The sequence below is a fragment of the Geotrypetes seraphini genome, chromosome 7, assembly GCF_902459505.1.
Source record: "Geotrypetes seraphini chromosome 7, aGeoSer1.1, whole genome shotgun sequence".
In the NCBI taxonomy this organism is placed as follows: domain Eukaryota; kingdom Metazoa; phylum Chordata; class Amphibia; order Gymnophiona; family Dermophiidae; genus Geotrypetes; species Geotrypetes seraphini.
Genome location: NC_047090.1, coordinates 185,893,765 through 185,920,947, shown reverse-complemented (window position 1 = coordinate 185,920,947; position 27,183 = coordinate 185,893,765). Strand labels below are relative to the sequence as shown.

The following is a 27,183-nucleotide window of genomic DNA, read 5'->3' as shown; positions in this document are numbered from 1 at the left end:
CGCCGTGACACTGTCCGAAAAGATCCTGGTCGGTTTGTCGTGAACTAGGGCCTGAAACGCCCGCAGCGCTAACCGGATCGCTCTTAACTCCAGCAAGTTTATGGGCCATTGAGCCTCCTGGGAAGACCAAATTCCCTGCACCGACGTCTGCATGCACTGGGCTCCCCAGCCCTGCAGGCTGGCATCCGTTGTAACTACCACCCAATCCGGTGTGGCCAACGGCATGCCCCTCCAAAGATGCAAGTCCTGGAGCCACCAGCGCATGCTGTGAGCTGCTCGAGGACTCCACTGGAGACGCACATTGTAGTTCAGAGAAGCTGGGGACCAGCGAGAGAGCAGAGACTGCTGTAAGGGCCTCATGTGGCTCCGGGCCCAGGGAACCACCTCCAGAGTCGCCACCATGGAGCCCAGCACCTGTACATAATTCCAAACTCGAGGTCTGGGCGACCCGAGAAGGAGGCGAATTTGAGCCTGCAATTTCTCCCCCCGATCTCGGGGTAGAAACACCTTCCCCAGAGCCGTATCGAACCGTACCCCCAGATGCACCAAAGACTGCGATGGGGACAAAACACTCTTGGGAAAGTTGACAATCCACCCCAACGACTGAAGGAGAGAGATCACTCTCTGCGTCACCGACAAACTCTCCTGCCGGGATGAGGCGCGTATCAACCAATCGTCCAAGTAAGGGTGTACCCGAATCCCTTCCTTGCGTAGAAAAGCGGCTACCACCACCATGACTTTGGAAAATGTGCGGGGAGCCGTCGCCAGGCCAAAGGGCATTGCCCGAAACTGAAAATGTTGGCCCAGAATCGCAAACCGCAGATACCGCTGGTGCGGAGGCCAAATCGGAATATGGAGGTACGCCTCCTTGAGATCGAGAGACGTGAGGAACTCTCCTGGTCTTACCGCCGCAATAACCGAGCGCACCGTTTCCATTCGGAAATGGCGCACGCTGAGGAATCTGTTGACCCCTTTGAGATCCAGCACTGGTCTGAAGGACCCCCCCTTCTTTGGTACAATGAAGTAAAGGGAATAGATACCGCGGCCTACCTCTTCCGGGGGCACCGGTACCACCGCCCCCAGATCGAGCAGCCCCTGAAGTGTCCTGCGGACCTCGGATCCCTTGGCCGCGCCACGGCACGGGGACACCAAGAAAGAATCTACGACGGGAGCGGCGAATTCTAATTTGTACCCTTCGTGAACAATGTCCAACACCCATTGGTCGGACGTGACTTTGGCCCACTCCGCCCGGAATGCCGAAAGCCGACCCCCTAAGGGCAGGGCAGAGGGAGCCAAGCCCCCGTCATTGTGGAGGGCGACTGGCCGGGGTACGGGCCGACTGCCCTGAAGAGGGTCTCGCCGTACGAAAGGAACTTCTCTGCTGAAACCGAGGTCTCGAAGCAGAGAACGGGCCAGATGCAGACCTGGAAAAAGGTTTACCAGCCCTGGCCCGCCTAACATCCCGGAAACGCGGTCTAGACGATGCAGCCCTTACCGGGGGCCTAGCCCTGTCCTCTGGTAAACGCTGCGTTTTGGTATCCCCAAAATCCTTTACCAGTTTATCCAACTCCGCTCCAAACAATAAACCCCCTTTAAACGGGAGTCTCACCAGCCGGAGCTTGGACGCTGCATCGGCCGCCCAATGACGGAGCCACAAGGACCTGCGTGAAACCACAGACAGAGACATCTGTTTCGCAGACGCCCGAATAATATCATACAAGGAGTCCGCCAAATAAGCCAAGCCTGACTCCAAATCAGCCAGTTCCGAAGGGATAGTACCCCCAGACTCCAGCAAATTATCGGTCATCCCTTGTGACCACTGCAGACAAGCCCGCGCCGCGTAAGAACTGCAGATTGCGGCCTGTAAGGTAACTGCAGCCACTTCAAAGGACATCTTTAGGGATGCTTCAATCTTTCTATCCTGAGCATCCTTAAGTGTCACGCCCCCTTCTACCGGTAAGGTAGTTCTCTTAGTCACCGCTGCCACCAGAGCGTCCACCCTAGGCAACCTAAACTTGTCCAGTTCGGTCGGTTCGACCGGATACAAGAGCCTCATGGCCCTTGCCACACGCAAACTGGCCTCCGGCGCCTCCCATTGCGCCGATATCAGCTCCTGCATGGCCTCATGGACCGGAAAGGCCTTAGGCGGCCTACGTGTACCTGCCATCAGTGGGTTACCGGACCCCTTGGCATCTTCCTGAGCAATGTTCAAACTCTGCAAAGCCTTTGAAATAAAAGAAGAAAGCTCCTCTCTATGGAACAACCAGATAGCCGTAGGGTCATCCCCCTCCCTACCCGGGCTACTCTCCGTGTCCCAATCCAATAGCTCCCCTTCCTCCAACGACTCAGGCAGGGAGAAAGGTGACTTGGGCAAAATATCCACCGCCTCCGCAGACACTAGCCTGCGCTTCTTAGCCCCCTGCGACTGCCCCGGGGATCCTGCTGCCCCTGCAGTGGGTCTAGCCTCTGTCCCCTCCCCTCCCGTAGAGGTAGAGGGTACCGCAAGGGACCGCCCGGCCCCCAGCCCCAGCTGGGTAGGCTGCGAGCTCTGTAATTTAAATGCCTGATGGAGCAACATCACAAATTCGGGCGAAAATGCACTCCAGCTAAGAGGCACTCCCCCGCCCTGCTCCGCGCCGAGGGGAGGGGCCGCGCCGGCCTCCAGCGCTCTCGCCTCTTCCCCCGCCGCCTCACTCTTGTCATCCGTGGCCGAGTCCTGCAGTAACCCTGCATCGACTCCGAGCGGCGGGGACATTGCGCAAGACTCCCGCACCCGGGACATGGCCGCCTCACAAGCCGCCAAAAACGGGTCGTCTGCCGGTGCTTCCAAGCACCCGGCAGAGCAAGGACCCGACCGTGTTCGGCGCTTTCCACAGCGCGAACACAGCTGACCAGCCTCTGCAGCCATCCCCCCTCGGCCTGACAAAAAAGCTCCGACGCGGTTTTTTTTTTTTTTTTAAACTGGAATGAAGAAGCCAGCCACTCCTGCACCTGGAAAGGAACCCCTCTATCCAACGGAGGGGAGGGTGGAGCAGGGACCTGGGAGGGCCCAGGTGTACCTCCCAAAGCCGGCACCAATCAGCCAGGCACCCCCACCTACTGAAGAGAACTAGTCTCAACAGAGGAATCCTAACGGAACACCACTTCAATCTATCCTGCAGCAGGCAGAGACCAGGAGCTAGAAGGATAGCTCCATCCCTGCTGGGAGATAGAGCAAAACTGAATCAACAGAAGGAACACCAGGCTTTAAGGCCAACTGTTAATCAGTTCTCTATCTCCACCTGCTGGTCGATGTGAGCTATACCCACTAGTCTCTGGATTCATCTGCTGCTTTGCTATGGAAAGTGGCGGTGCTGAATCTGAAAGCGGAGGTAGCGACGTGAATTCAGATTGATGGGGATGTGAGTGTAGGCCTCTTTGAGGTCTAGGGAACATAGCCAGTCGTGTTGAGAGAGAAGAGAGTAAAGCGTGGCCAGGGAGAGCATTCTGAACTTCTCTTTGACCAGACACTTGTTGAGGTCCCTGAGATCGAGGATGGGACGGAGGTCTCCTGTCTTCTTGGGAACCAGGAAGTAGCGGGAGTAGAATCCCTGACCCCATTGGTCCGGAGGCACCTCTTCGATGGCATTGAGAGAAAGGAGGGATTGGACCTCCCTCAGGAGGAGGGGGGTTTGGGAGGAGTGAGAAGCAGACTCTACGGGAGGATTGCCTGGTGGAAGAGTCTGGAAGTTGAGAGAGTAGCCGTGGCGAATGATGTTGAGGACCCATTGGTCTGATGTGATGACCTCCCAACGGCTGAGGAAAAGTTGGAGGCGACCTCCGATAGGCTGAGTAAGAGGCAATGATGTTGGGAGATTGGCTATGCCCTGGAGAAAAGAGTCAAAAGGGCTGAGATGGTTTTGACGGAGGTAGAGGCTTGGCAGGTTGGTGAGACTGAGAGCGAGCCTGAGTTTGATGTTGTTGCCGAGGTCGGCACGGCTGCTGTTGAGGCGGGTTGAGAGGTCTAGCCGAGAACCTGCGCTGGTAGGAAGACTGCTGTCTGTAGGTGCGAGCAGGTGGAGTCTTCTTTTTAGGTTTAATCAGAGTGTCCCACCTGGTCTCATGTGCTGAGAGCTTCTGGGTTGTTGAGTCCAGGGACTCTCCGAAGAGTTCATCACCCAGACAAGGTGCGTTAGCCAGGCGGTCCTGGTGGTTAATGTCTAGGTCAGAGACTCTCAGCCATGCCAAACGGCGCATGGCCACCGCCATGGCAGATGCGCGAGAGGTCAGCTCAAATGAGTCGTAGATGGAGCGAACCATGAATTTCCTGAGTTGGAGGAGGCTGGAAATATGTTGCTGGAAAAGAGGGACCTTACGTTCAGGAAGATATTTCTGTAAGGAGGAGAGCTGTTGCACCAGATGCTTCATGTAGAAGGAGAAGTGGAAGGTGTAGTTGTTGGCTCTATTGGCTAACATGGCATTTTGGAAAAGGCACTTACCAAATTTATCCATGGTTTTTCCCTCTCTGCCAGGAGGGGTGGAGGCATATACACTGGAACCCTGAGATTTTTTCAAAGTAGATTCCACCAGGAGGGACTCGTGGGGCAATTGAGGTTTGTCAAACCCTGGGATTGGAATAACCCGGTACAAGCTATCCAATTTACGATGGGCTCCAGGAACCGTGAGGGGAGCTTCCCAGTTTTTATAGAAAGTTTCCCGTAAGATGTCGTGGACGGGCAACTTCAGAAATTCTTTGGGAGGTTGCTCAAAGTCTAGGGCATCGAGGAAAGCCTGAGACTTTTTAGAGTCGGACTCTAAGGGAATGGAAAGAGCTGCTGACATCTCCCTAAGGAAGTTGGAGAAAGAGGATTGCTCTGGTTTTGAGACGGTGTCGGTCATGGAGGGTTCTTCATCGGTTGACGAAGCGTCCTCTTGGTACCGTGAGGGGAGTCTTCCCACAAGTCTGGGTCCCTAACGTCGGGGTGCGTACGTTTGGACATCAGTGTGGAGGGCTCGGCATGGCAGGTCTTTGAAAGAGATTTGCCTGAGCGCACCGAGGCGGTACCGGGTGAGGAAGACCGATGTCGTTCCTGGGACCGGACAGGGTCGGCAGCATCACGGGTATGTACTGTAGGTGTTTCTGCCAAGAGCACCGGCATGGAAGTATTAATCGGTACCGAGGGGGTCGACACCGATGGGACAGTGTGAGGCTCGGACCGGTCCTGTACCGGAAGGTGCGGTGCCAGCAACGCCGGCAACAGTTGTTGGAGCTGTTGTTGCAGCTGCTCCTGTAACTGTGTTTGGAGTATGGCCGCGATGCGGTCGTCCAGGAGAGGCACCGGTACCGCTTTTTTCTTCTTCAGTACCATAGGTGCCGCTCTACGCTCCGGCGATGAGGAGGCCGATGATGAGGCACTCACCGAGATCAGAGCGGAGCGTTTGCGGTGCCGGTGCGGTGCCGGGAGGGCCGGTGTCGCAACGGTGGCAGGAGGGCGCTCAAGGGAAGTGGGAGGCTTCTTAGCCGGCTTACCTGGGCCCAACGACCCCGAGGAAGGGTCCGGTGGTGTCGATGTCGTCAGTGCCGACTTTTGTGGTGCCGTCGACGTCGCAGCCGGTTCCATGGCAGATCCGGTACCAAACAAAATATTTTGCTGGATCTGCCGATTTTTCAAAGTACGCTTTTTAAGCGTAGCACAGCGGGTGCAGGTGTCAGCCCGATGCTCTGGACCCAAGCACTGGAGGCACCAATTGTGTGGGTCTGTGAGGGAGATCGGGCGTGCACACCGCTGGCACTTCTTAAAACCCGGTTGAGGGGGCATGAAGGGAAACACGGCCTCTGCAAAATCGAATCAGGAGGCCTGTATGGTGGCAACAGGCCCCGCCGGGGCCGGCCTGAAAAAAGAAGGAAAACTCGACGAGTTTTTTTTTTTTGAAAACAAAAATAAAGGGAATCCGATAAGAAAAATAGGAAAAAAGTGAGAAAATACGCGAGCTAGAAGGCAAAAATTAGTTTTTCAATGGCTGTTGAAAACACATGCGTCTTCTTCGCTCCGCGGAAACGAAGAAACTGGGGACCACGCACTCCTCCGTCGGGCGGGAAGGCACTCACGCATGCGCGGTGCGGCCAACTAGAACTTTCTAGTTAAAAAGGTCCGTACCGGGGCTCCGTCGGTGACGTCACCCATGCGTTAAGAATATGCTGCCTGCTTGTCCTGGGATAACAAACCCCTCCCCCCTTTCTTGTTATTCCCATCCCGCTAACCACCCCAAATATAAAACGCACAGGGCGGGCTAAAAAAATTGCCCCAAACAATGCAATATATAGCCCCACACACAAATACAAAACAAAAAAAAAAAAGAAAGAAGAGTTGGGGAGGGAAAAGGGAAGGTAAATAATAAAGAGGGGGAAACAACCAGAAAACCAACAAATACCCAGGGTTCCCACGGGTCACACACCCTTAAAATCTCAAGATTTTCAAAGTGTTAATAATCTGGATACGAGCTCTAAGAGGTACAGAGTACACATAAGGCTCCTATGTGTGAAGGAAAAATTTGGTTTGTCTAAAAGGAGCCATGCACCTGACTCCTCTCAAGGAGCATAAGAGCTTGCAAGCGGTTCCGCTACGTCCAATAGAAAGGGGCATGGGCTGAAGTCCACTCTCCCAAAATTTCTTTAGCCAATAAACCAGCCTTCCTAATATACAACTTCCCAAATCGTAGCTGTATTCAGAAGGCCTTGAATTTATCTAAAAGAAAACCAATGAGGGTGAAGGGAATAGAGCAACCCATCAGATGTTCCAAATAGCAAATCACCTGTCTCCTTGGGCACCACAAATGAAAAGGCGTACCAGCCGGTGCCGCACTCCTGAGAGGACACTGAACGACCGCTCTGAGATCTAGCAAGCGCTGAAGGGTCTGGCAAAAGGCTAGCGTCTCCCATGCCGCCTGACACGGAGAGACTAGATATGATCTGGCAGAAAACAGCAAACTCCAGAGCATAACCGTCCCGCACTACCCCCAAGACCCATTGATCAGCCCACTTGGGAAACAAGTTGCGCAGCTGGGCACCCACCGGAACCAAATGGGTGCTGGCAAAGAGCCTCCGTACAGGACGGGCTGCGGAGGAACTGGCGTGGGGTCTCCCAGCCCCCCGAAAGGACTGCAAGCGCTGAGCCAACCGGGGAAAAAACGGAAGCCTGGAAGAAGAAGCCCGACGCCCAGGGCAAAACTTGCAAAAGTCCCTCAGACGCCCCCAGGTAGGGCCACCCCGAGATGCCGGGTGGGCACGGTCCTCAGGCAGACGAGACACCTTAGAGTCCGTTAGAGTCTGAACCAACTTATCTAAGTCCTCTCCAAACAAAAACGACCCCCGAAAGGGAAATTTTTGGAAGGTTAATTTGGGACGCGGCAACTGCTGACCAAGCACGAAGCCACAAGGTACGGTGTGCAGCCACTAAAAGCCCCAGACTTAGCTGTAGGCCGCAACAAGTCAGAAAGAGCACCCGAGAGGAACAAGGCAGCCATCTCAATCTTCGCCATCTCCTGATCCACTAAGGACCAGTCATCAGATTCACAATCCAGGACACACTCAGACCACCGAAACACGGTGCGAGCCACCAGCCCCACACAAATAGCTGCCTGAACCTCCAAGGCAGACACATCAAAATTCTGCTTAAGAAGTGTCTCTAACTTACGCTCCTCAGAGACCCTAAGGGCAGAACCACCCGCAACAGGCATGGTATGCCGCTTAGTAATCGCCGAGACCACCGCGTCCACCACTGGCGAAATTAAGGAAGCCTTATCCCCCTCCGGGATGGGATACCAACAAGCCAGGGCACACGCCAACCTAAACAGCGCCCCCGGCATATCCCACTGAGCCAGCACGATATCCCAAAAATCCTGATGCACAGGAAAAGAGCGGGAAAACAGGACAGACCCCCTGAAGCAGAGGGGCCCCCATACGCGGGGTCTCCGGTGGCGCATCTTCAAAAAAGCAGCACTGAGGAGACCTGCTAAATCGGGTCTAAAAGTGCATCCCTCTAAATAAAAGGCGCACCACGGATGCCTCTGCGCTGGAAGATGGGAAACCCAACGCCCCACTGCCAGAGGATCCTCATTCATGCCAAAATGCTCCTCCGACCACCAATTTGCAATCCAAGCCACCCCCCCCCCAGGTGCTTGGATGAAGGAGGAGGAAGAGGGGACACCAAACGAAAAGAGAGGCAAAACCACAGGGGAGTGCGGAAGGAAAAACCACCCCCGAAACCCCCCCCCCCAGGCGAACATGGGACCCCCCAACTGTCTGCACAAAGAAAGAAATTAAATCAGGAGAAGAAAACCCCGGGGGTCTCTGCTGAAACCTGCCCCTGTGTTTGCTAAACAGGGGGAAGGTCACCTGAGGTTGCAGACAAAATGGAGGGAAATGTGTCAAAATGGCGAAGATCCCGCCAAAAATAACCCCTCCAGGGCCTGCAGCGACTGGGAAACCTAAACTATCCCAGACGCTAAGCAAGCCGGCATCAACTGTTGAAAAAAAAAAAAAATCAGCTGAGAGTGAATCCTTTTTCCCCTATCGTCGTGGTTTGGGGAATCCCTCCAGAGATAGTGAGAGCAGACAGGGCTGCCTCACTGCCTTCAGCCGGCTTGCAAGGCACTAAGGACAGGGAGCCTGGGGTAGGAGGGTAGGAGGGGTAGGAGGGAGGGAAGAAATGCTGTTTAAGAAAAGATGGGAATAGGGGAGAATAAAGGAAGAGATGGTACACATAGATGAAGAGAAGGGGAAGGGGAAGGGCAGCGAGAGGGAAGAGATGGTACACATAGATGGAGAGAAGTAGATAGATTTGAGAAAGAAACAGAAAAATTGAAGAAAGTTGATTATTAAAAGTTAATGCCAAAGATTAATGTAGGAGAGAAAGTAGAGAGAAATACAGCAAATGCATAAGGCATCCCTGGAAACAGAGTTAAGAGCACAGACAGAAGGAAGTGAAACCAGAGCCTGGGGAAAGATGATTAGAAAAATAAAATCAGACAACCAAGGTAGAAAAAATTATTTTCTTTTCAATTTAGTCTATATTTTGCACTGTTCAGGAAGAAATGTAGTTTTTTCTATTTCTCTGGTGTTGTACTGCACGCAGAGCCCGACATCGGACTTTCAGTTTGTGGTGCTGTATTTGCATAGGGGTTATTTGTGTTCTGCATGTGTGACTGAGGTCAGGTGTTCTAATAGGAATGAATGTTGAGAAGTATTACTGGTGTCAAGGCCCAAAGTAGGAAGATATTTGTCAGCTCTCCTTCCGTCCTTTTGGACCAAAAATGTCCCTTGCTTAAAAATGAGTGAAGACACTGGTCTAGAGAAAGCCAACTCCGGAGATCAGATATTGGATAACCTAATAAAAATACTTGCATTTTAGCAATGTTCAGTTTCAGATGATTGGCCTTCAACCAGCAGCTGTTTTGAGATGTCCAAAGCATGAATAGCGCTTCTAACGTTGCCACCATAATAAATATACAAAATGTTTTTTATTCTGTTTTGGATAGAATTACCAGATTTCACGTCAGTAAAATCTGGACCCCTAGACCCACCCCCAGGCCTGCCCTGTTACACCCCCATCCCCACTGCCTTTTCATCGGACAGGAAAGCATATGCGTGACATCACCGCATTGCATCCGCGCCCTCCAGACAAAGTGCCGGGTTTTGAAAAGCTATCCAGGGAAATCTGGACGTCTGGTAAACCTAGTTTTGGATAACTATTGTTTATGGAGTACAGCTGTGTTCTTGGGTTATGTTCCTGAAATGCCTACAAATTTGGAAAAATCTCAAATATCGAATGCGGTTTAAAGCATGAGCAACCAGTTGTTCTGCAGGAAGCGCTTGCAGTCGTATCCCCTTGTTGAAGCCAGTGACCTAAACCTCGAGCTCTCGGCACACCCCCTCCTCCTCTCTGGCTCTGGCCTGCCCTCTCACGGGGTTCAGCTGTCATTCGAGGTTCTCCTTCTGTCAGGATTGGTTGGGGAAATGTGAACTTTCCAGCTATTGGCTGCTCCATGGAGAAAAACCGCAAATGACCGAGTCCTTGAATTCGGAACCGGGAATTTGCGGGGGTATACTGTAGGGAGAGGGGAGACATGATTGAGACATTTAAGTACATCACGGGACGCGTCGAGGTGGAAGATGACATCTTTCTTCTCAAAGGACCCTCGACCACAAGAGGGCATCTGCTCAAACTCAGGGGGGGAAGTTTCGTGGAGACGCCAGGAAGTACTTCTTCACAGAAAGAGTGATTGAGCAGTGGAACAGCAGCATCCCGGACTTTAAGAATAAATGGGATACCTATGTGGGATCCCTACGGGGGTCAAGTCCAGGAATAGGGTCACTAGGGTATAGACTTGAAGGAGCAGGTCAGTAAAGTGGCTGTATAATTAAGGGGGTCAGTTGACTCAAAGGGGTGGGTCAAGGGAGTGGGCAGACTTGATGGACTATAGCCCTTATCTGCCGTCATCTTTCTATGTTTCTATGTTTCATTACCTGCTGTATAACAGGAGCCTGCACACCTCCTGGCTGCATCTGTGATATGAGCTGCTGCTGAAGGACCACAGGCTGCTGAGATCCAATGATATACTGAGCTCCATTCGCAGCCCGAACCACCTGCAGGAGCTGACCTAAAATACAGAAGTACAAATAATACTTAACTATTATTTATTTCCAGATGCTCGATATGTTGCTAATCATTCCACAAATTGAACTTGGCAAGTCACAATGCAAACAGCAAAAGCCAGAAAAGAAAATTTTACATTCTGTTAATAAATGGAAGAAAATTCTACGAATGGTGGAGAGTCATCAGAAAGTCTGAGGAAATAACAACATTCAAACAAAATAACATAGCCAGATTCACAAAAATTTGGACCCCTCTTGATGAATATGTAAGGACTCATGTAAATCCTAATTAACTTTACTTTATAGATTAACTATACTATATTTTCCATATTATTAGGTATATTTTGGTATCTGCAGCTTATTGTTTTGTTTTATTCTTATACTTTTGTATTTGTAAAATTTCAATAAATAAATAAATGGAAGAAGGTGACGTGAGTAAGAATAGAAGAGAGCCACAGAAGTTGGCGGGAATGGGGCAAGGCTCAGTGGGTATCATTGCAAGTGACATAAGCAGCAGGAGGGGGAAAAAAAGAGTTATATAAAAGCCAAAGTCAAATAAGTACATTTTAACAGACTTTCTAAATTTAAGATAGGAAGACTCAAGCCTTATACCATATATACTCAAATATAAACAGGGGGGCGGGGGGATTGGGGGTGTTTATATTCCAAGTGCCCTGCCAGACTCTGCACCCAGTGCACCTTCTTTACTCCCTCCCCTGCCTGGATCTGCACTCTGTCCTCTCTCCCTCCTTGCCTCGCAGACTTCCTCTACAGAGCCTGCCATAAGCCCTAGTGGACCAATGGTGAACCAGGGTGGGAGCGATCTTCATGTGCTCCTGTCCTGTGCAGAGCCACTATATGCATGGCTTCTATGAGTCCTCACATTTTTTAAACCATTACCTGTAAATGGGCTCTTACAAAAACAGGCTGCACCTAAAAGTTCATGCCGATGTGCGTTTATATCCCAGTGTGGGCGGTAGGGGAAGCTCGGGCTTCCCCACTGCCTGCTGCCGACTTGCAATGCACACGCGAAGGGGGAATCCTGCTCGCCGGTACCCAAAGCTGACAAGGATTCCCCTTTGTGGCGGCCGGTGCATTTTGTGCACACACCAGCCACATCAACTGCACACCTAGAGCACAATAAGCAACTTTTTCAGCTTAAAAGTGCTCATTGCAAAAACCAACACAAGGAAAGGAAAAGTGCTGGTTAGCAATAAAAATGCAATTAAACTTAATTGAAGGCTTCTCTGACTGGCATTGCCTCAGGGATTTCCCCCCCCCCCCCCAACATAAGTAATTTAATCTGAACAGACCCCACTGGCTCTCTAAGCTATATGCCTTGCTGATAGTTGGTGGCAAGGCTTACAGCTGAAGCACCTCTAAAGATAAAAATTTAGAGAGGTGGGGGAAAAGTTCATGAGAAATGCAAACTAGGGTAGTTAACACGACCAAAACACTATTACTATTAATTATTTCTATAGCACAAAGAGTAAGAAACAGTCCCTGCTCCAAAGAGCTTACAATCTAAACTGCCAAGACAGACAAATAGGATGTCATGAATACGGTTAATCTGCTGGCTGGGTTGGAGGGCAGAAGGGAGTACAGGACAATCGAGCCATTGTGACATCACTGATGAGGTTGGTTCTTATTGGTGGAATGAGGTATTATGACATCACAGTCTCAGCTCTGCTTCCCAAGGACTGAAACTCTTCACACTACTACTACTATGAATTATTTCTATAGCGCTACCAGACGCACGCAGCGCTGTACAGAGTCACGAAGGAGACAGTCCCTGCTCAAAGGAGCTTACAATCTAAACAGACAAGACAAACAGGATGTCATGGATATAGTTAAGGGGAACGGTTAATCAGCTGGCTGGGTTGGAGAGGAGAGGAATAGAGTTAAGGATTGAAAGCTACATCAAAAGGTGGGTTTTCAGTCTGCTTTTAAACAAGGGAAAGGGCTTGACGGACAAACTTGGGTAATTTATTCCAGGGATAGGGGCCAGCTAGATGAAAGGAAGGAAGTCTGGAATGATAGCATTTGCTTGAAGCCTTGCACAGATGCTGTAGAAGGCACATACAATGCTATGAAGTCATGCACAATGCATGTGCATTTTATTTCAAAAATGTTTAAAGTGTTTCTGTGAGAAAACAGCCACTCACTTCAAAATGCAGTCAGTCAGAAAGGAGATGAAGGTGAAAGAAGCAGTCAAACTAGTCAGCTGCTCTGCCTGCTGGCATCATTTATTGTCATTGCAGAAAAAAGTACAAGACCATAGTTTGATGTTCAATTGAAACTAGAGCACAGTTTCTAGGACTAATATTTCTATCTTGCTTTATGAAAGTACCAGTACACAGCAAAAAAAGTTATACAAAACATCTACTAGATATATATATCCCAATATGCAATGTTTTAAGCCAGTAAGTGGGGAAACCACTCTATGTTTTATCATTCTCAAATTATACTTTCTGTATGCTGTTTCTAGTTTCCATCTGTAATTTTATCACGATTCAGGCCACCTGGCCCCCTTCCCCCCCCCCCAACTGTGAGTCCTGTTATACTGCAGAGATGCTCTATAAAATGAAATTTTCAAGTCACAAATATAAAAAGTTTCCTATAACCTTACCTAGGTGGAAAATGAGAAATTAGGTTCTTACCTGCTAATTTTCTTTTTAGACTCTCCAGACCCCGCCTGTAGCGGCTGAGAAGCCTGAACCATCCTAGACACTAAAGCAGGTAAAGGCAGCAGCGGTAAGGGAGACCCCAGCAGCATCAACAGCAAGGTAAACCTTATTTTCCTGACCATTGGCAGCTGGGGGAATCCCTGTGTGGGTGGCAAGTGAAGCCCAGGCTTCCTCGCTGTCAGCATGCAAGGCGCTCACAAAGGGGATCCCCGGACGCCAGCACCCGAGGATTCCCTTTCGCGGCAGCCGGCACACTGTAAGTACAGACCGGCCGCATCAACCTTGCATCTGGAGCACAATGACCCAAAAGGGTCCGTCCCCCACCATACAAGAAAGCCACTAAAAAACTTTCAACAGGCCTACACTAACCATTTTCAGGGAAGACTGGCACAGCTTACCACACCTGCCGAGACTGAGAACAGACTGGTTAGACTAGAGGGAAGCACAGCTATTAGTATTACAGCCAAAGTTTTGTCTCAGTCTCCACCTGCTGGTCATAGTGAGCTATTACCCATCAGTGAACTGTACCGGTCTGGAGAGATGCTAAAGAATTAAAAAAAAAAAAAAAAAAAAAAGTAGCCAGCTATAGTGGACAAAGATTATACACAGAGACTTAACATTACCTGAATTTGTGAATATCTGCTGAACAGGACCAACACCGGCAGCCAAAGTTGCAGCAGCAGCAGCTGCACTCTATACAAATCAGAAAAAAAAATATATATATATATAGTTACAACTATAAAATACCTAGAGCCAATGCAGCAGACAATTTTAAAGAGTTTGAGAACGTGTAAAATTGTAATACTTGGAAACTTAACGGAGTTTGACTAGCTATGTCTTTTCTTTGTTGAAGTTCTCCGTTTTTCCTTATCTTTTGAGTCATTGACAGAATTTCTGTTTTCCACTTAGGTCTGCTGGCATCTCTGCAGCCTTGTGGAAGCACTCTTTTTCCCATTTTTCACACTCCGGCAGGCCTAGGGACTTGCAGGGTCAATAAAAATCTTGTAAGTGCTGCAAAATAAAACTGCGGCCAGCCTGCCTCCGTGTCTTTAAGGGGCCAAGGCTATCAAACGCTGCTGCTGTGGTAAATTAGGCTATGCTGTGCTCATGAACAAGCACCACTGGCACATGAAAGGGTTGTTGTGTCTCATTATGATGCATGGTCAGAACACCCGTTTCCCTACTTCTGGGCCAAGGTACATAAGAGTAAATATTGCCCTGTGCATTTCTTCTAAATTAAACCAAAATACTGCTTTTAGCTAGCATATGATCTTTTAAGATTACATAAGAATTGCCATACTGGGACAGACTGAAGATCCATCAAGCCCAGTATCCTAGAAATAAGCAGTGGATTTCCCCATTCTCCAAGTCCCTAGCTAGATCCCAAGTAGTAAAACAGATTTTATGCTGCTTAACCTAGAAATAAGCGGTGGATTTCCCCAAGCCATCTGAATAATGGCCTATGGACTTCTCTTTTAGGAAATTATCCAAATCTTTTTTAAACCCCGCTAAGCTAACCGATTTCACCACATTCTCTGTCAACGAATTCCAGAGTTTAATTACAGGTTGTGTAGTTATTTACATTTTTCACCTTCTGACTCTCTTCGCTGTTAGCAGCTACAGTAGACTTCATTTGAACATTTTTATTTCCCCATTTAACACAGTAAATGATTACAGATAAATTATGACCAGAAGCTAAGACCCTCAGGGTCTATCCAGTCCACCCAACAAGGTGGCCAGAATCGCATCTGCCACTCTGTGCAGGCCCCAGTCACCCTCGTTCAAGTGCTGGTTGTGAAGTCACCACCATGCCAACTATAAAAGGCAGCCAAACATGGGGACGAGACACGATTATAACCAAGACTCCAAGTATATTGCCAACAGTATTCAGCTTACCAGTCAAGATGCCTTCCCCTCCCCCGAAGCTGCCCAGCACTCACATTTGCAGCGACAATAACATGATTAGCACATTGAAGTTGTCAAGACTTCACCACCAGTCACGCCATTTGCAGGACACAGACTTTAGAGATCTGTCCAGCATCAGCCTCTGTTCCCCCCCCCATGCTGATTTAGTGGATCTTTCAGTCTCCTACCATCTGCAGGACAGACTGTAGAAGCAGTGGCATAGGGGTGCCCTTCCTCCGCCCTCATGCCCCCTTTCCCTACCTCTAATTTTCCCAGCCCCCACCAAGACAGCACCTGGGAGACTGCCCCCTCCCCCTTTGCTACACCACTGTGTAGAAGTCTACAGTATTCCCCTGCGAATTCACGGTCTGCTCCGACCGCCTCTTCCTGTATTCAAGTCAGGCTACACCAATCAGGAGCTGCGTGTCAAAGCAGCTCCCGATTGGTGTAGCCCGACTTGAATACAGGAAGAGGCGGTCGGAGCAGACCGCGAGTGATTTTCTTCACCTGCTGGCGCTCCAGCTGCTCTCGCCTGCCTCCCCTGCCTTTTGACAGGAGAAAAACCGCATTTGTGGTTTTTCAAAATTCGGACCCCCTGGAATTTCAGGGGAGTACTGTATTTTGAATTAATTGGCAGTACAGTGTCAGGAAAGAACAAGACGCTGTCATATCTAGGACTCATCTCACGTGCAATTACCATCCACCAACCACTATAGCCACAGAAGAGCTTTCTTAAAATTGCCAGCAATAAACAGACGTCTCCCTCTCTTTTCCTTTTCTACTACTGTATAGCACCCAAATTGTTTATGAAACGGTGTCCAATCAAACATTTTAAATAGCAGAACTTAACAGATTAAAGCTCACCATATTGGCACAAGTTAGCAAAGTTATAAAAGGTCCCTTACCATGCCCGACGGATTCATGTGCTGTAACAACTTGGAATCTGGCATAATAACCTGTTGCTGTGGTGCTGTCAAATGGAGAAGAGAATAAAAAGTAAATCACATTACAGGTTTAATGCACTAAGGAAAACAACAAAACACAGAAGCTGGAGCAAAGAAAACAGTGGACCATAATCCACAGCAGGGGTCCCCAAAGTCCCTCCTTGAGGGCCGCAATCCAGTCGGGTTTCAGGATTTCCCCAATGAATATGTATTGAAAGCAGTGCATGCACATAGATCTCATGCATATTCATTGGGGAAATCCTGAAAACCCGACTGGATTGCGGCCCTCAAGGAGGGACTTTGGAGACCCCTGATCCACAGAATTTAAAATCAGGGTACAAGCAGGTGATGCCTCCTGCATGTTACTAGGGCAGAACAGCTTTCCCACACCTGTGTTTAAAGACCTGATCATGTGTAGCCTCTCCCAAAAGCTGCCGTCTCCTGAATTTCACAGCTCTTGGTGAGGTGGCGAGGGATTGTACGTCCGATACAGATGTCCACTAGAGAACATTGTTAAAAAGGTATGACATTCTGCTTTTTCTAACAAGCAGAAAACAAAATGGACACAAGCTCAAAGCTACTCAACTTTTTAAAAGAGGACGCTTGATCCGATGATGAAGCCAAAAGACAAATGGTTACATAGAGCACTCGGAACCCCAGTTCGTTTACAGAAGTTAGATAGCTCTAAGTCTAGATACTGGCACTGTCATCTCAAAGCTGAGACAGTAGATCATTTACTATTCTATTGTCCATTGATACTTGCTTTTTGGAAATCAATTTGGGGGTCAAATAAATGGTTTGTTAGAAAATCCGGTTGCATTAACTTATGATACTGTGTTATTTGGTACATCAATGAGGGCTAAGAGCTAAATATCATCTAATAATAAGCTATTACTCATTATGACAGGGATTGCCATATAACATATTATGAAAAATTGGGATCGTTTGAATTATAGCTTTTGGTGGAACTCTTGTCACATATTCAAAATGGAAAGGGTAATTGCCATACAGCGGGGGAACATTAAGAAGTTTCAGGATATTTGGGAGTCATTTTTTCCCCTTAAATATGCACTTCCAGGATGGGGGGGAAGGAGTAGGATTTCTTGGTTTCCTTTTGAGGGTAAACAATGTGGGAAGGGGGAGGTTATTATATGGTTTCTTGGGTTTGATGAATGTTATTGAATAGGAAGGGGGAAGGATATGGGATTTGAAATTGAGTTTTATAGAATATTAAGTGATGTATTTAAGAACAAATTGATGTTATATACCGTTTCACTTTTTGTAAGTGTTAAAAATGAATAAAGAAGTAAAAAAACAGAAAAGAAATAATCTGTAGTGAAAGTATGGAAAGGACCAAGTAGCTATTTCACATGCATTGTCCAGTGAAGCCAATTTTGAAAGAGCTACATTAGTCTTACTGGCAGAGCAGAGGTCATTTGACTGAGGACTTATACAATACAATTTTTATTTGTATACCACAAATACTTCAAAAGAAGTTCAAAGCGGTTAACAAAAATAAGTTACAACTTTTTCAAAACATATTTCTTAAACAAATGAGTTTAAGGCCTTTCTAAAGCTCTTATAATCACTCATTCAGCTAATCTGATCTGGCAAAGTTTTCCAGAGTTTGGCAGCTTGATAGGCTAAAGTGGAAGTGAACATTTTGGTATATTCACAGTCATGAGAAACCTAAGACAAGTTCGAATTCTTCAACAGAAAACAATTCCAGCTAGTAGGCCAATCCCTAGACCTTGGTCTACTAGACCAGTGTTCAACTTTTTGGCACCTATGGACCGGCGGAAATAAAATAATTATTTTGTGGACCGCCACCAGCCCGCGGTCCAGCAGTTGAAGAACACTGGGCTAAGTTTTGCCCATTTCCACCCAATCTCCAGGCCCCAGATAATAGTACTAATTGTAACACCATTTTTCCATCCATTTTTCATATATACACATATACAATATCATACACAAAGCACACTATATGCTTTTCAACATTCATTCCTACCAGAAAACAGATAATAATAATAATAATAATTTTATTCTTATATACCGCCATACCCAACAAGTTCTAGGTGGTTTACATCAATTAGGTTAGGATCCGCATTGACATACAGATTTACAACAATATATCAGGTTTAAAACATAATTAGCCGAGTTTGGCAGATGAAGAAGGAGGAGGGTAGAAGAGAGGGGGGAAAGAAGTGATCAAGAAGGAGGAGCTGAGCCGGGCAAAGGTCAGGCGATTACCGGAAGGGGGCGGTTAGGGGTCTTATTTGCTGAATAGGTGGGTTTTGAGTAGTTTTCTAAAGCCGAGGTAGGTGGGGGCCTCCAGTATCATTTGGGCTAGCCATGGGTTCAGCTTGGCTGCTTGGAAGGCGAAAGTTTTGTCTAGGAATCTTTTGAGGTGAAACAGCTTTAGCGAAGGGAAGGCGAACAGCTGAATTCTGCGGGATTTCTTGTAGGAGCAAATCCCTTGCAAATGCAGGCTTTGTGCACTGCAGCATTCAGGGAGTTGGCCCAAAGACGCCACATTGATCGTACCGAGGACCAGCGGCTACAGAAGAATCTCTTGGGCCCGATGAAGGTGCCGGCCCTGTGGACCAGCAGAAAATTTCTGCGGACCGGTACCAGTCCACGGACCAGCGGTTGAAGAATACTGTACTAGACTACTGCAACATCCTCTATCCCCCTTGCTCCGCAACCATGTTAAAATAACTACAAACAGTACAAAACACAGCTCTAAGACTCATCTACTCACTGAGGACATACGACCACATCACAGCGGCATACCTCAACTCACCCTGGCTCCCAATACAAGCAAGAATACTCTTCAAATTCTACTGCCTACTATTCAAAGCCAGCCCAGCCTACTGGAACAACCGACTAATTCAAACCACCACAACCAGACATAGGAGAACCCACGCACCCTCCAATCAAAAACGTCAAACAAACAAAAAAAAATGACGACCTCCTAGCCACCCAAGCAGCAAAACTAGACCACCAACTCTCCAATTTACTGATCTCGTACGCAGACTACAAAACCTTCTGAAAAGAAATAAAAACCCTGCTATTTAAAAACTCCATAAAGACAAACTAATAATAATAATAATAATAATAATTTTATTTTTTATATACCGCCATACCCAGCGAGTTCGAGGCGGTTTACATCAATTCAAAAGGATCTACGTTATCTAGCAGATTTACAAACAAATAAAATAAAACAGATCAGTAACAAGTAAAAACTGAAATTGACCGAGGATGGGGGAGGTTGTTGAAGACGTGGAAGAGAGGAGCTGAAAAAGGGGGGGTGCATGCTGGGGGGGGGAGGAAAATGTGAGCGGGTAGGGCCGTTAGAGGTCTTGTTTGCTGAAAAGGTAAGTTTTGAGAGATTTTCTGAAGTCGAAGTAGGAGGGGGCTTCGAGGATCATTTGGGCCAGCCATGTGTTGAGCTTGGCTGCTTGGTAGGCGAAGGTTTTGTCTATGAATCTTTTATAGTGGCAGAGTTTTAGCGAGGGGAAGGCGAATAGTTGAGTTCTACGGGATTTCTTGTTTATGTGATAGAGGTTAAAGTGGGGGTTGATGTAGCTTGGAGTAGCACCATTAACCGATTTGTAGCAGAAGCATGCAAACTTGAAAAGGACTCTTGAATCGAATGGCAGCCAGTGTAGTTGGTGGTAGAAGGGGGTGACATGTTCCCATTTCTTTAGGCCGAAGATGAGGCGCACGGCGGTGTTTTGGATTAATTTTAATCTCCTGGTGGTTTTCTTCGTGGCGTTTAGGTAAATGATGTTGCAGTAGTCAAGAGTGCTGAGGATGGAAGATTGAACCAGTAGACGGAAAGCGGAGTCGTCAAAGCAAGATCCATCTCAAGCCCCATTTACAATCCACTTCAACCTTTAGCACCTCCAAAAATATTCAGACAACTCCTAATGTACTCCTAAATGTCCTGACAACTCATATGTAATCTGCCTTGAACTGCAAGGTAATGGCGGTATAGAAATCACTAATGTAAAGGTAATGTAATTTTAACCCTCTTACCTCCGGAAATCAAAAGGGCTCAGACCATATAATGTATATCTGAATAACACAACAATGGGGGCATCTACTGTGTTTCCCCAAAAATAAGCCCTGGCATGATTTTCGGGTTAGGTCCCAATATAAGCCCTTCCCCCGAAAATAAGCCCTAGTCGCCGGCAGCAGCAGCAGCGCTCCTGCCCCCCGCCAACCCATCTCTCCCTCCGACCGCGAGACAGAAAGAAATGTAGCTTGTAGCTTATAACAAACCGGCAGCAAGCTAGACAGACTCCTTTGGAGCCTGGGCCGTTCCTCTGCCGTGTTGCTGATGACATCATCATCTACACAAGGGGATGGGTGAGAGGGGAGGAAAGATGTTGCACATGTGGGGGAGAGAAAGGAAAGAGGAAGAATTGGGGTGAAGGAGAGAAAGGGGAGATCACGTTCATGAAAAAAAAAAGCCCTACCCGAAAATAAGATTTAGTGCCTTTGGGCCCTAAATGAATATAAGATACTGTTTATTTTTGAGGAAACACAGTAAGATAGTACGTCCCGTTGACGTATTTTAAACACCACGCAGAAAACCTTGAACCGAATCCTAGCTTCAACAGGGAGCCAGTGCAGCTTTAACATATATGGTGTAATTCTGTCACTTTTTTCCATTCCATATATCAGCCTAATAGCCGTGTATATCATGAAAACCTAAGTATGAGATAAATTTGCATGCACTACCTCCATATGGGAATCTCTCATGCATATTCATTGTGGGTATTATGTCTCAAGAACCACTGGGTTAGAGAAATACAAGAAAATAGCTAATTAGGGCATAGGATGAAGTTAAGGAGGTGATAGGCTCCGGAGTAATCTAAGGAAATACTTTTTTTTTTTTTTTTTTACAGAAAGGGTGGTAGATGCGTGGAACAGTCTCCCAGAAGAGGTGGTGGAGAGAGACTGTGCCTGAATTCAAGAGAGCCTGGGATAGGCTTCTCTTACAGAGAAGAAAAGATAATGGTTACTGTAAATGGGCAGACTGGATGAGCCATTTGGCCTTTATCTGCCATCATGTTTCTAGCTAGGATCCAATCTATCACTCGCATGCCAAAATCTATAACTGCTGAAAAAGACAAACAGCTGTTTAAACTTCCTGCAATATTGTTTGGACTCGTGAGAGCGCCTGTCTGCGGTACACAGTGTGGAGAGAATTTTTATGTGGATGCTTTTTTCCCCCTGAACTGCATTACATGAAAATGGCATGTCCATCTATGGAAAGATTTTAGAATGATTATGAAGGAACCAAATACACATTTATATATGACTAAGGTACTCACTGCTACTAGAAATAGTACTTTCCAGGTTGCATACTTAACATGCAGTATTTCAAGTCTTGATGAAACAAACAGATGAGGAATTCACAGGCTCATATAACAGTTTGAGAGAATAAGCACAACACCCGAGGTTCCAAGAACTGGAAGCTTCTGTATTGGTGGTTTTACATGAACAAGCCCTTCCCTAAATCTAGAAACAGACACTGGGAAGCTGGGGCTAAAGCCAAGAGTCTATTAAGATGTACTTGAGAAGTTTATAGCCTTAAGTGATAAAAATTGAATACATATTGCAGTTTGTTGTCCACAAAAAAAACCCCAACAACCCCAAACCCTCCTGACCATTAGTGAAAACAGACTGTGAAGAGCAATATCTTCCAAGCAGTTGTCCAAGACCATATGCAGATTGCTTCCTGAGAGGCGCTTAAGAACCCATCCCTCCTTCTTTGTTCAGGTAATAAATTAGAACCTGGTTGCCATGCGGACAAGGACTGCCTGATGGAGGAGGAAATCCAGAAATGTGCATTCCAGATTGCTCGTAATTCTAAGAGGTTGATGTGAAGAGTCGTTTCCTGTGGGGAACCAAGAACCTTGTGTAGGGATGCTATCAAGGGGAGCTCCACAAAACGACCATGGAGGCATCCGTGGTAAGGACTTTGATGTGGAGGAAACTAACAGAAGACCTCCAGGTGAGATTGCGGGGAACTACCCACCATCGGAGAGAGTGGCATAGAGCTAGGGTAACTTGAATACAAGGTGAGAGCACCCCTGTGGCTTGAAACCACTGAGAGGACAGAGTCCACCGAGCTACCTGGAAGTGAAGTAAAGCTAATGGCGTTACCTGGACTGTTGAAGCCATGAGACTGAGGCAGCCCAGCATCTGATGAGTGGAAACATGCTGACCATTGGAGATGTTTATTTTTAGAGAGACAGTTGAACAATATTGTTTACTCTCTGCTGTGGTAAAGGCGTTTGGCCTTGGACAGTGTCTAAGAGAGCACAAACGAACGCCAAGCTCTGGACTGGTAGAAGATGAGATCTGGGATAGTTCATTACAAATCCCATGAATGCAATGAGACAGATGGAAGATAGGACGGCAGTCTGACCAACTGTTGCGAAACAACCTCAATTAACTAGTTGTTGTGGTAAGGGAAGATGTGAATGCCCCATTTGTGCAGCCACTACCACTAGGCTAGTGGTTCCCAACCTTTTTCACATAAAGGGCCGCATTGTGAAAATGAGAAAACTCCAAAGGCCACCAAAAGATTTCAAGCTTACACATACTAATTTTGTAAATTGCCCTGATCTGATTCAGAATGAGTATTAAACATTAAAAAATACTAATATTGATTGTACAACACTTGAAGGATATATGCCAATGTTTTACTTCCTGTAAGAATTCATAAATCAGTTAATTTCGACCTGCGTTTCTCTGGTAACGTCATATTCAGGAGCTGTAGTGTGGAATATCGGACAGACAATGCCTAAATGCTGTAACACAAAACTATAAAGGGAGCGTGCCCACAGCGGTGTGCTATGGGCATGCCTTGTAGTTGGGCGCGTGTTACAGATCATCACGCATGCAACTGCTAACTTTAGGCATTAACGTTTACACCAGCCTTCGACTTAACTCTGCATTCCTCAATGGTAATTTCAGGCAAAATTCCACAGGTTCTTTATAGAATCAAGTGGGCTGTGCAGCCCCCTGAAAGTCAGTCTATGAATAGCCAAGCAGATACCCCCCACCCCCACAATGGCCATACAAAAACTCCTCATACTTCCACACCTCTGGTCAATAGGCAAGGTTACTAGGTTGCCCCTGCCGAGCGCTGGCTAATACCAGCATAGCCTGTGCAATCTTTGAAAGGCTGACCCAAGAACTTTAGGCTTCCTCTTCATTTTGAACCAACTTTTTTGAAAATTATTTTTTGCATATATGAAGGTCCAAATAAACCCCTCATTCCAGACAGATGAGAATCGAGCAGGCTAATATAAACCTGGCAGGCTGTTCCAGTCAAGAGGAACTAAAGGAAAGCAGATTAGCACATAAACCCTGACTTCTCCTTCCATAGTATCCGTCTATGACCAGCACAGATAGAAGTGCCAAAGCAGCGACTCGAGGGTGAAGCCCTGCCTTCAAAACCCACACTCCAAACACAGCATCTTGGCAGGTGTGTACATCCAGCCTGTAACGAAGAGCAAAGGAATGAGACGACGACCAAACCACCACTTTACAGATTAAGAGGCAAAACCAGGGATTGCTTCACCCACAAAGTCACCTGAGCTTTCAAAAACAATGGAATAAGCAAAAAAGCTGACGACACCACTGTCTCTTTAATCCAACCACCAATCGTAGCCTTGGATGCTGCCTCGCCTTCTCTCTGACCTCTTAGTAACACAGTCGATTATGTGCCGAAACTCCCGAGTCACTTGCAAATACCGATAGATAATCCTCCAGACATCGAAGCAATGCAAATGCCTCTGCTCCTCTGAACCAATAAGAATCATCTAAAACTAGGAGGGAAATCGACTGATTCACATGAAAAGTTGACACTACTTTAGGGAAGGAAGGAACCATCTGAAATAGAACTTTGCCCTTAAAAGAGCATTAAGACATAACTTTACAAAATCAACTTATAGACCGCTTAACCCTTTCAGGACCATAAGGATCATAGGCCAATTTTTGTGGTTTTGACGACATTTTTATGGTAAAAAGGGCTTGCAGATGCCAAAAAATTGATTTTTGTGAAATATCATTATTTTTATTTTAAAAAAATCACACTTCTGGCTTATGGACAGTGTGGCAAGTGAATCTTCTCGTCAATCTAGCAACGACGCTAATGAATGAATGTCGGAACCAGTTTGTTTACATAAAGGTAGTATCATATGGAATCCGTACATATCAAATTTAGAACTGTAGACTATCCCAATCAAAATTTATAGGATTTTAAAGTTACGGGACAAATAGGTCCCTTGGTCCTGAAAGGGTTAACCGTAAAGATCTATGCCAGGGGTGTCAAAGTCCCTCCTCGAGGGCCACAATCCAGTCGGGTTTTCAGGATTTCCCCAATGAATATGCATGAGATCTATTTGCATGCACTGCTTTCATTGTACACTAATAGATCTCATGCAAATTCGTTAGGGAAATCTTGACAACCTGACTGGATTGTGGCCCTCGAGGAGGGACTTTGACACCTCTGACCTATGCAGTTTACAAAAGATTAACCTTTATTATAGAACTTTGAAGAAAATTAATTACCCAAAGACGTCCTACACAAAAAGGTCTGTAATGCCAAAGACAAGGCAACTAGGAAGACCAGCTTCAGGGTCAGATCTTTCAATGTACAACCAGATAACAGTTTCAAAGACACAAGTACTGACAAAAACAGATTTAGGGCCCAAGGCATAACAGATGTATAAACTGGAGGACAAATGAGGCACACACCTGAAGGAACTGTACCACATCTGGATGCATCACCGGGGAACGACCCTTAGCAAGCTATAAGACTGTCAACTTGGATCTTCGCAGAAGATAAGGCCAGTACTTTCTCTAGCTTGGCCTGCACAAAAATCTAGAATGCGAGGCAGTGAAGCCTTAAAGGGAACAATCCGACGGCTGTCACACCAATCTTCAAAAATATGCCACTCGCGTACGTGCTTCGGGACGCCTACCATTTCTTAGAATGCAAGAGAGTTGCTATAACCTTGACTGAATAGCCTTTCTTTCTCAAAGTGTGGAGCAGTGGTTAAAGCTACAGCCTCAGCACCCTGGAGTTGTGGGTTCAAACCCACGCTGCTCCTTGTGACCCTGGACAAGTCACTTAAATCGCCCATTGCCCCAGGTAAATTAAACATAGAAACATAGAAATAGACGGCAGATAAGGGCCACGGCCCATCCAGTCTGCCCACCGCAATGACCCTTCCCCACCTAACTCAGTGAATAGATCCCACGTGTCTATCCCATTTGGCCTTAAAATCAGGCACGCTGCTGGCCTCAGTGACCTGAAGTGGAAGATTATTCCAGCGATCAACCACTCTCTCAGTGAAAAAGAATTTCCTGGTGTCACTGTGCAGTTTCCCTCCCCTGATTTTCCACGGGTGCCCCCTGGTTGCCGTGGGACCCTTGAGAAGGAAGATATCTTCTTCCACTTCGATGCGACCCGTGAGATACTTGAATGTCTCGATCATGTCTCCCCTCTCTCTGCGTTCGAGTGAGTAGAGCTGTAACTTATCCAGCCTTTCCTCGTAAGGGAGATCCTTGAGACCCGCGATCATCCGGGTTGCCATTCTCTGCACCGACTCTAGTCTCAGCACATCTTTTCGGTAATGCGGCCTCCAAAATTAGGTAGATTGTGAGCCCGCTGGGACAGGGATAAATGTTTGAGTAAATGAATAAACTCATGTAAACTGTTCCGAGCTCTCCCGAGAGAATGGTATTGAATAAACAAACAAATATGCACCCTCAAGGGGCAGGCCAGGCCTTAAGCAAGAATCGAGTCAGATTTTCCAGTACAGCGGCCTCTGGGGCAGCAGGTCTTCCACCAGGAGCCCCATTAGATCCCTGTACCATAGTCTTCAGACAATCCAGAGCCAGCAAAACTACAAGGCCCTTATGCCTCTCAATCCACTGGATAACACCGCCCGCCAAAAGGCCATGGGGGGGGGGGAGGGGGGGAACACACATAAGAGCTCCTGTGAGGGCCAAATCTATACCAGCGCAACCGTCTTTCTGCTGAAGAACCGAGAGACCTGGGTGTTGCTTGAAGCTGCCATCAAAATCCATGACAGGGAGGCCCACCGGTGCATAGTAAGAGTGAAGGCTGCTAGATCCAGGAGATTGTCTACACCTGGATGCCCAATACAAACAACTGGGTAATATTCAAACAAGGAATTGTTCCTAAAAATCCGTAAATTGCAAAAAGACCAGTAAAGGAACAAACAAAAGTACTTTAAATACCTTTTTAAACTTGAGTGGCGCTCAGAATCCAAGATGGAATGGAAAAACTCAATGTGGGGTACAAACCCCTGAAGAGCTTCTTACAGAATCTATCATTGCACCATTTTGAAGTAAAAGGTAATTAAAAATGCTTGTTGAAAAACGCTCATAAATATTTTTATGTCCATAGAGTGAAATAGGTATCCAGCTTATAAGTGAATTCAAAAAACGCGAGTTCCAAGAAAACTTAGCTTAAATGTTCAGTCAGCGTCGGCCCGGCGAGGTTCTGACGCGTTTCGCCAAACTGGCTTCTTCAGAGAACCCGCTATGCTGCTTATGAACTGCGATTTGAAATGTGTCCTGATCCGAAGGAATCACAGGACGGGACGTCACAGGAAATGAAAAAATTTTTTCCTTTGGATCAGAACCTCACCGGGCCAACGCTGACTGAACATTTAAGCTAAGTTTTTTTGAACTCACGTTTTTTGAATTCACTTATAAGCTGGATACCTATTTCACTCTATGGACATAAAAAATATTTATGAGCGTTTTTCCAACAAGCATTTTTAATTACCTTTTACTTCAAAATGGTGCAATGATAGATTCTGTAAGAAGCTCTTTAGGGGTTTGTACCCCACATTGAGTTTTTCCATTCCATCTTGGATTCTGAGCGCCACTCAAGTTTAAAAGGTATTTAAAGTACTTTTGTTTGTTCCTTTACTGGTCTTTTTGCATTGTC

At 47.0% G+C, this 27,183-nt stretch overlaps 1 protein-coding gene across 4 annotated transcripts in view; it reads right to left on the bottom strand.

Moving 5' to 3' along the window:
* The window catches only part of GTF2A1 (general transcription factor IIA subunit 1), an 81,181-nt gene that overhangs the window by 19,849 nt on the left and 34,149 nt on the right, over nt 1–27,183 (bottom strand). For all 4 annotated transcript variants that reach the window (XM_033950933.1, XM_033950936.1, XM_033950935.1 and 1 more), the window contains exons 4-6: nt 16,131–16,195; nt 13,944–14,013; nt 10,505–10,638 (exon numbers count right to left, since the gene is read on the bottom strand). In XM_033950933.1, coding sequence (XP_033806824.1) covers nt 10,505–10,638; nt 13,944–14,013; nt 16,131–16,195 — 269 coding nt within the window. The remainder of the gene's footprint in view (nt 1–10,504; nt 10,639–13,943; nt 14,014–16,130; nt 16,196–27,183) is intronic.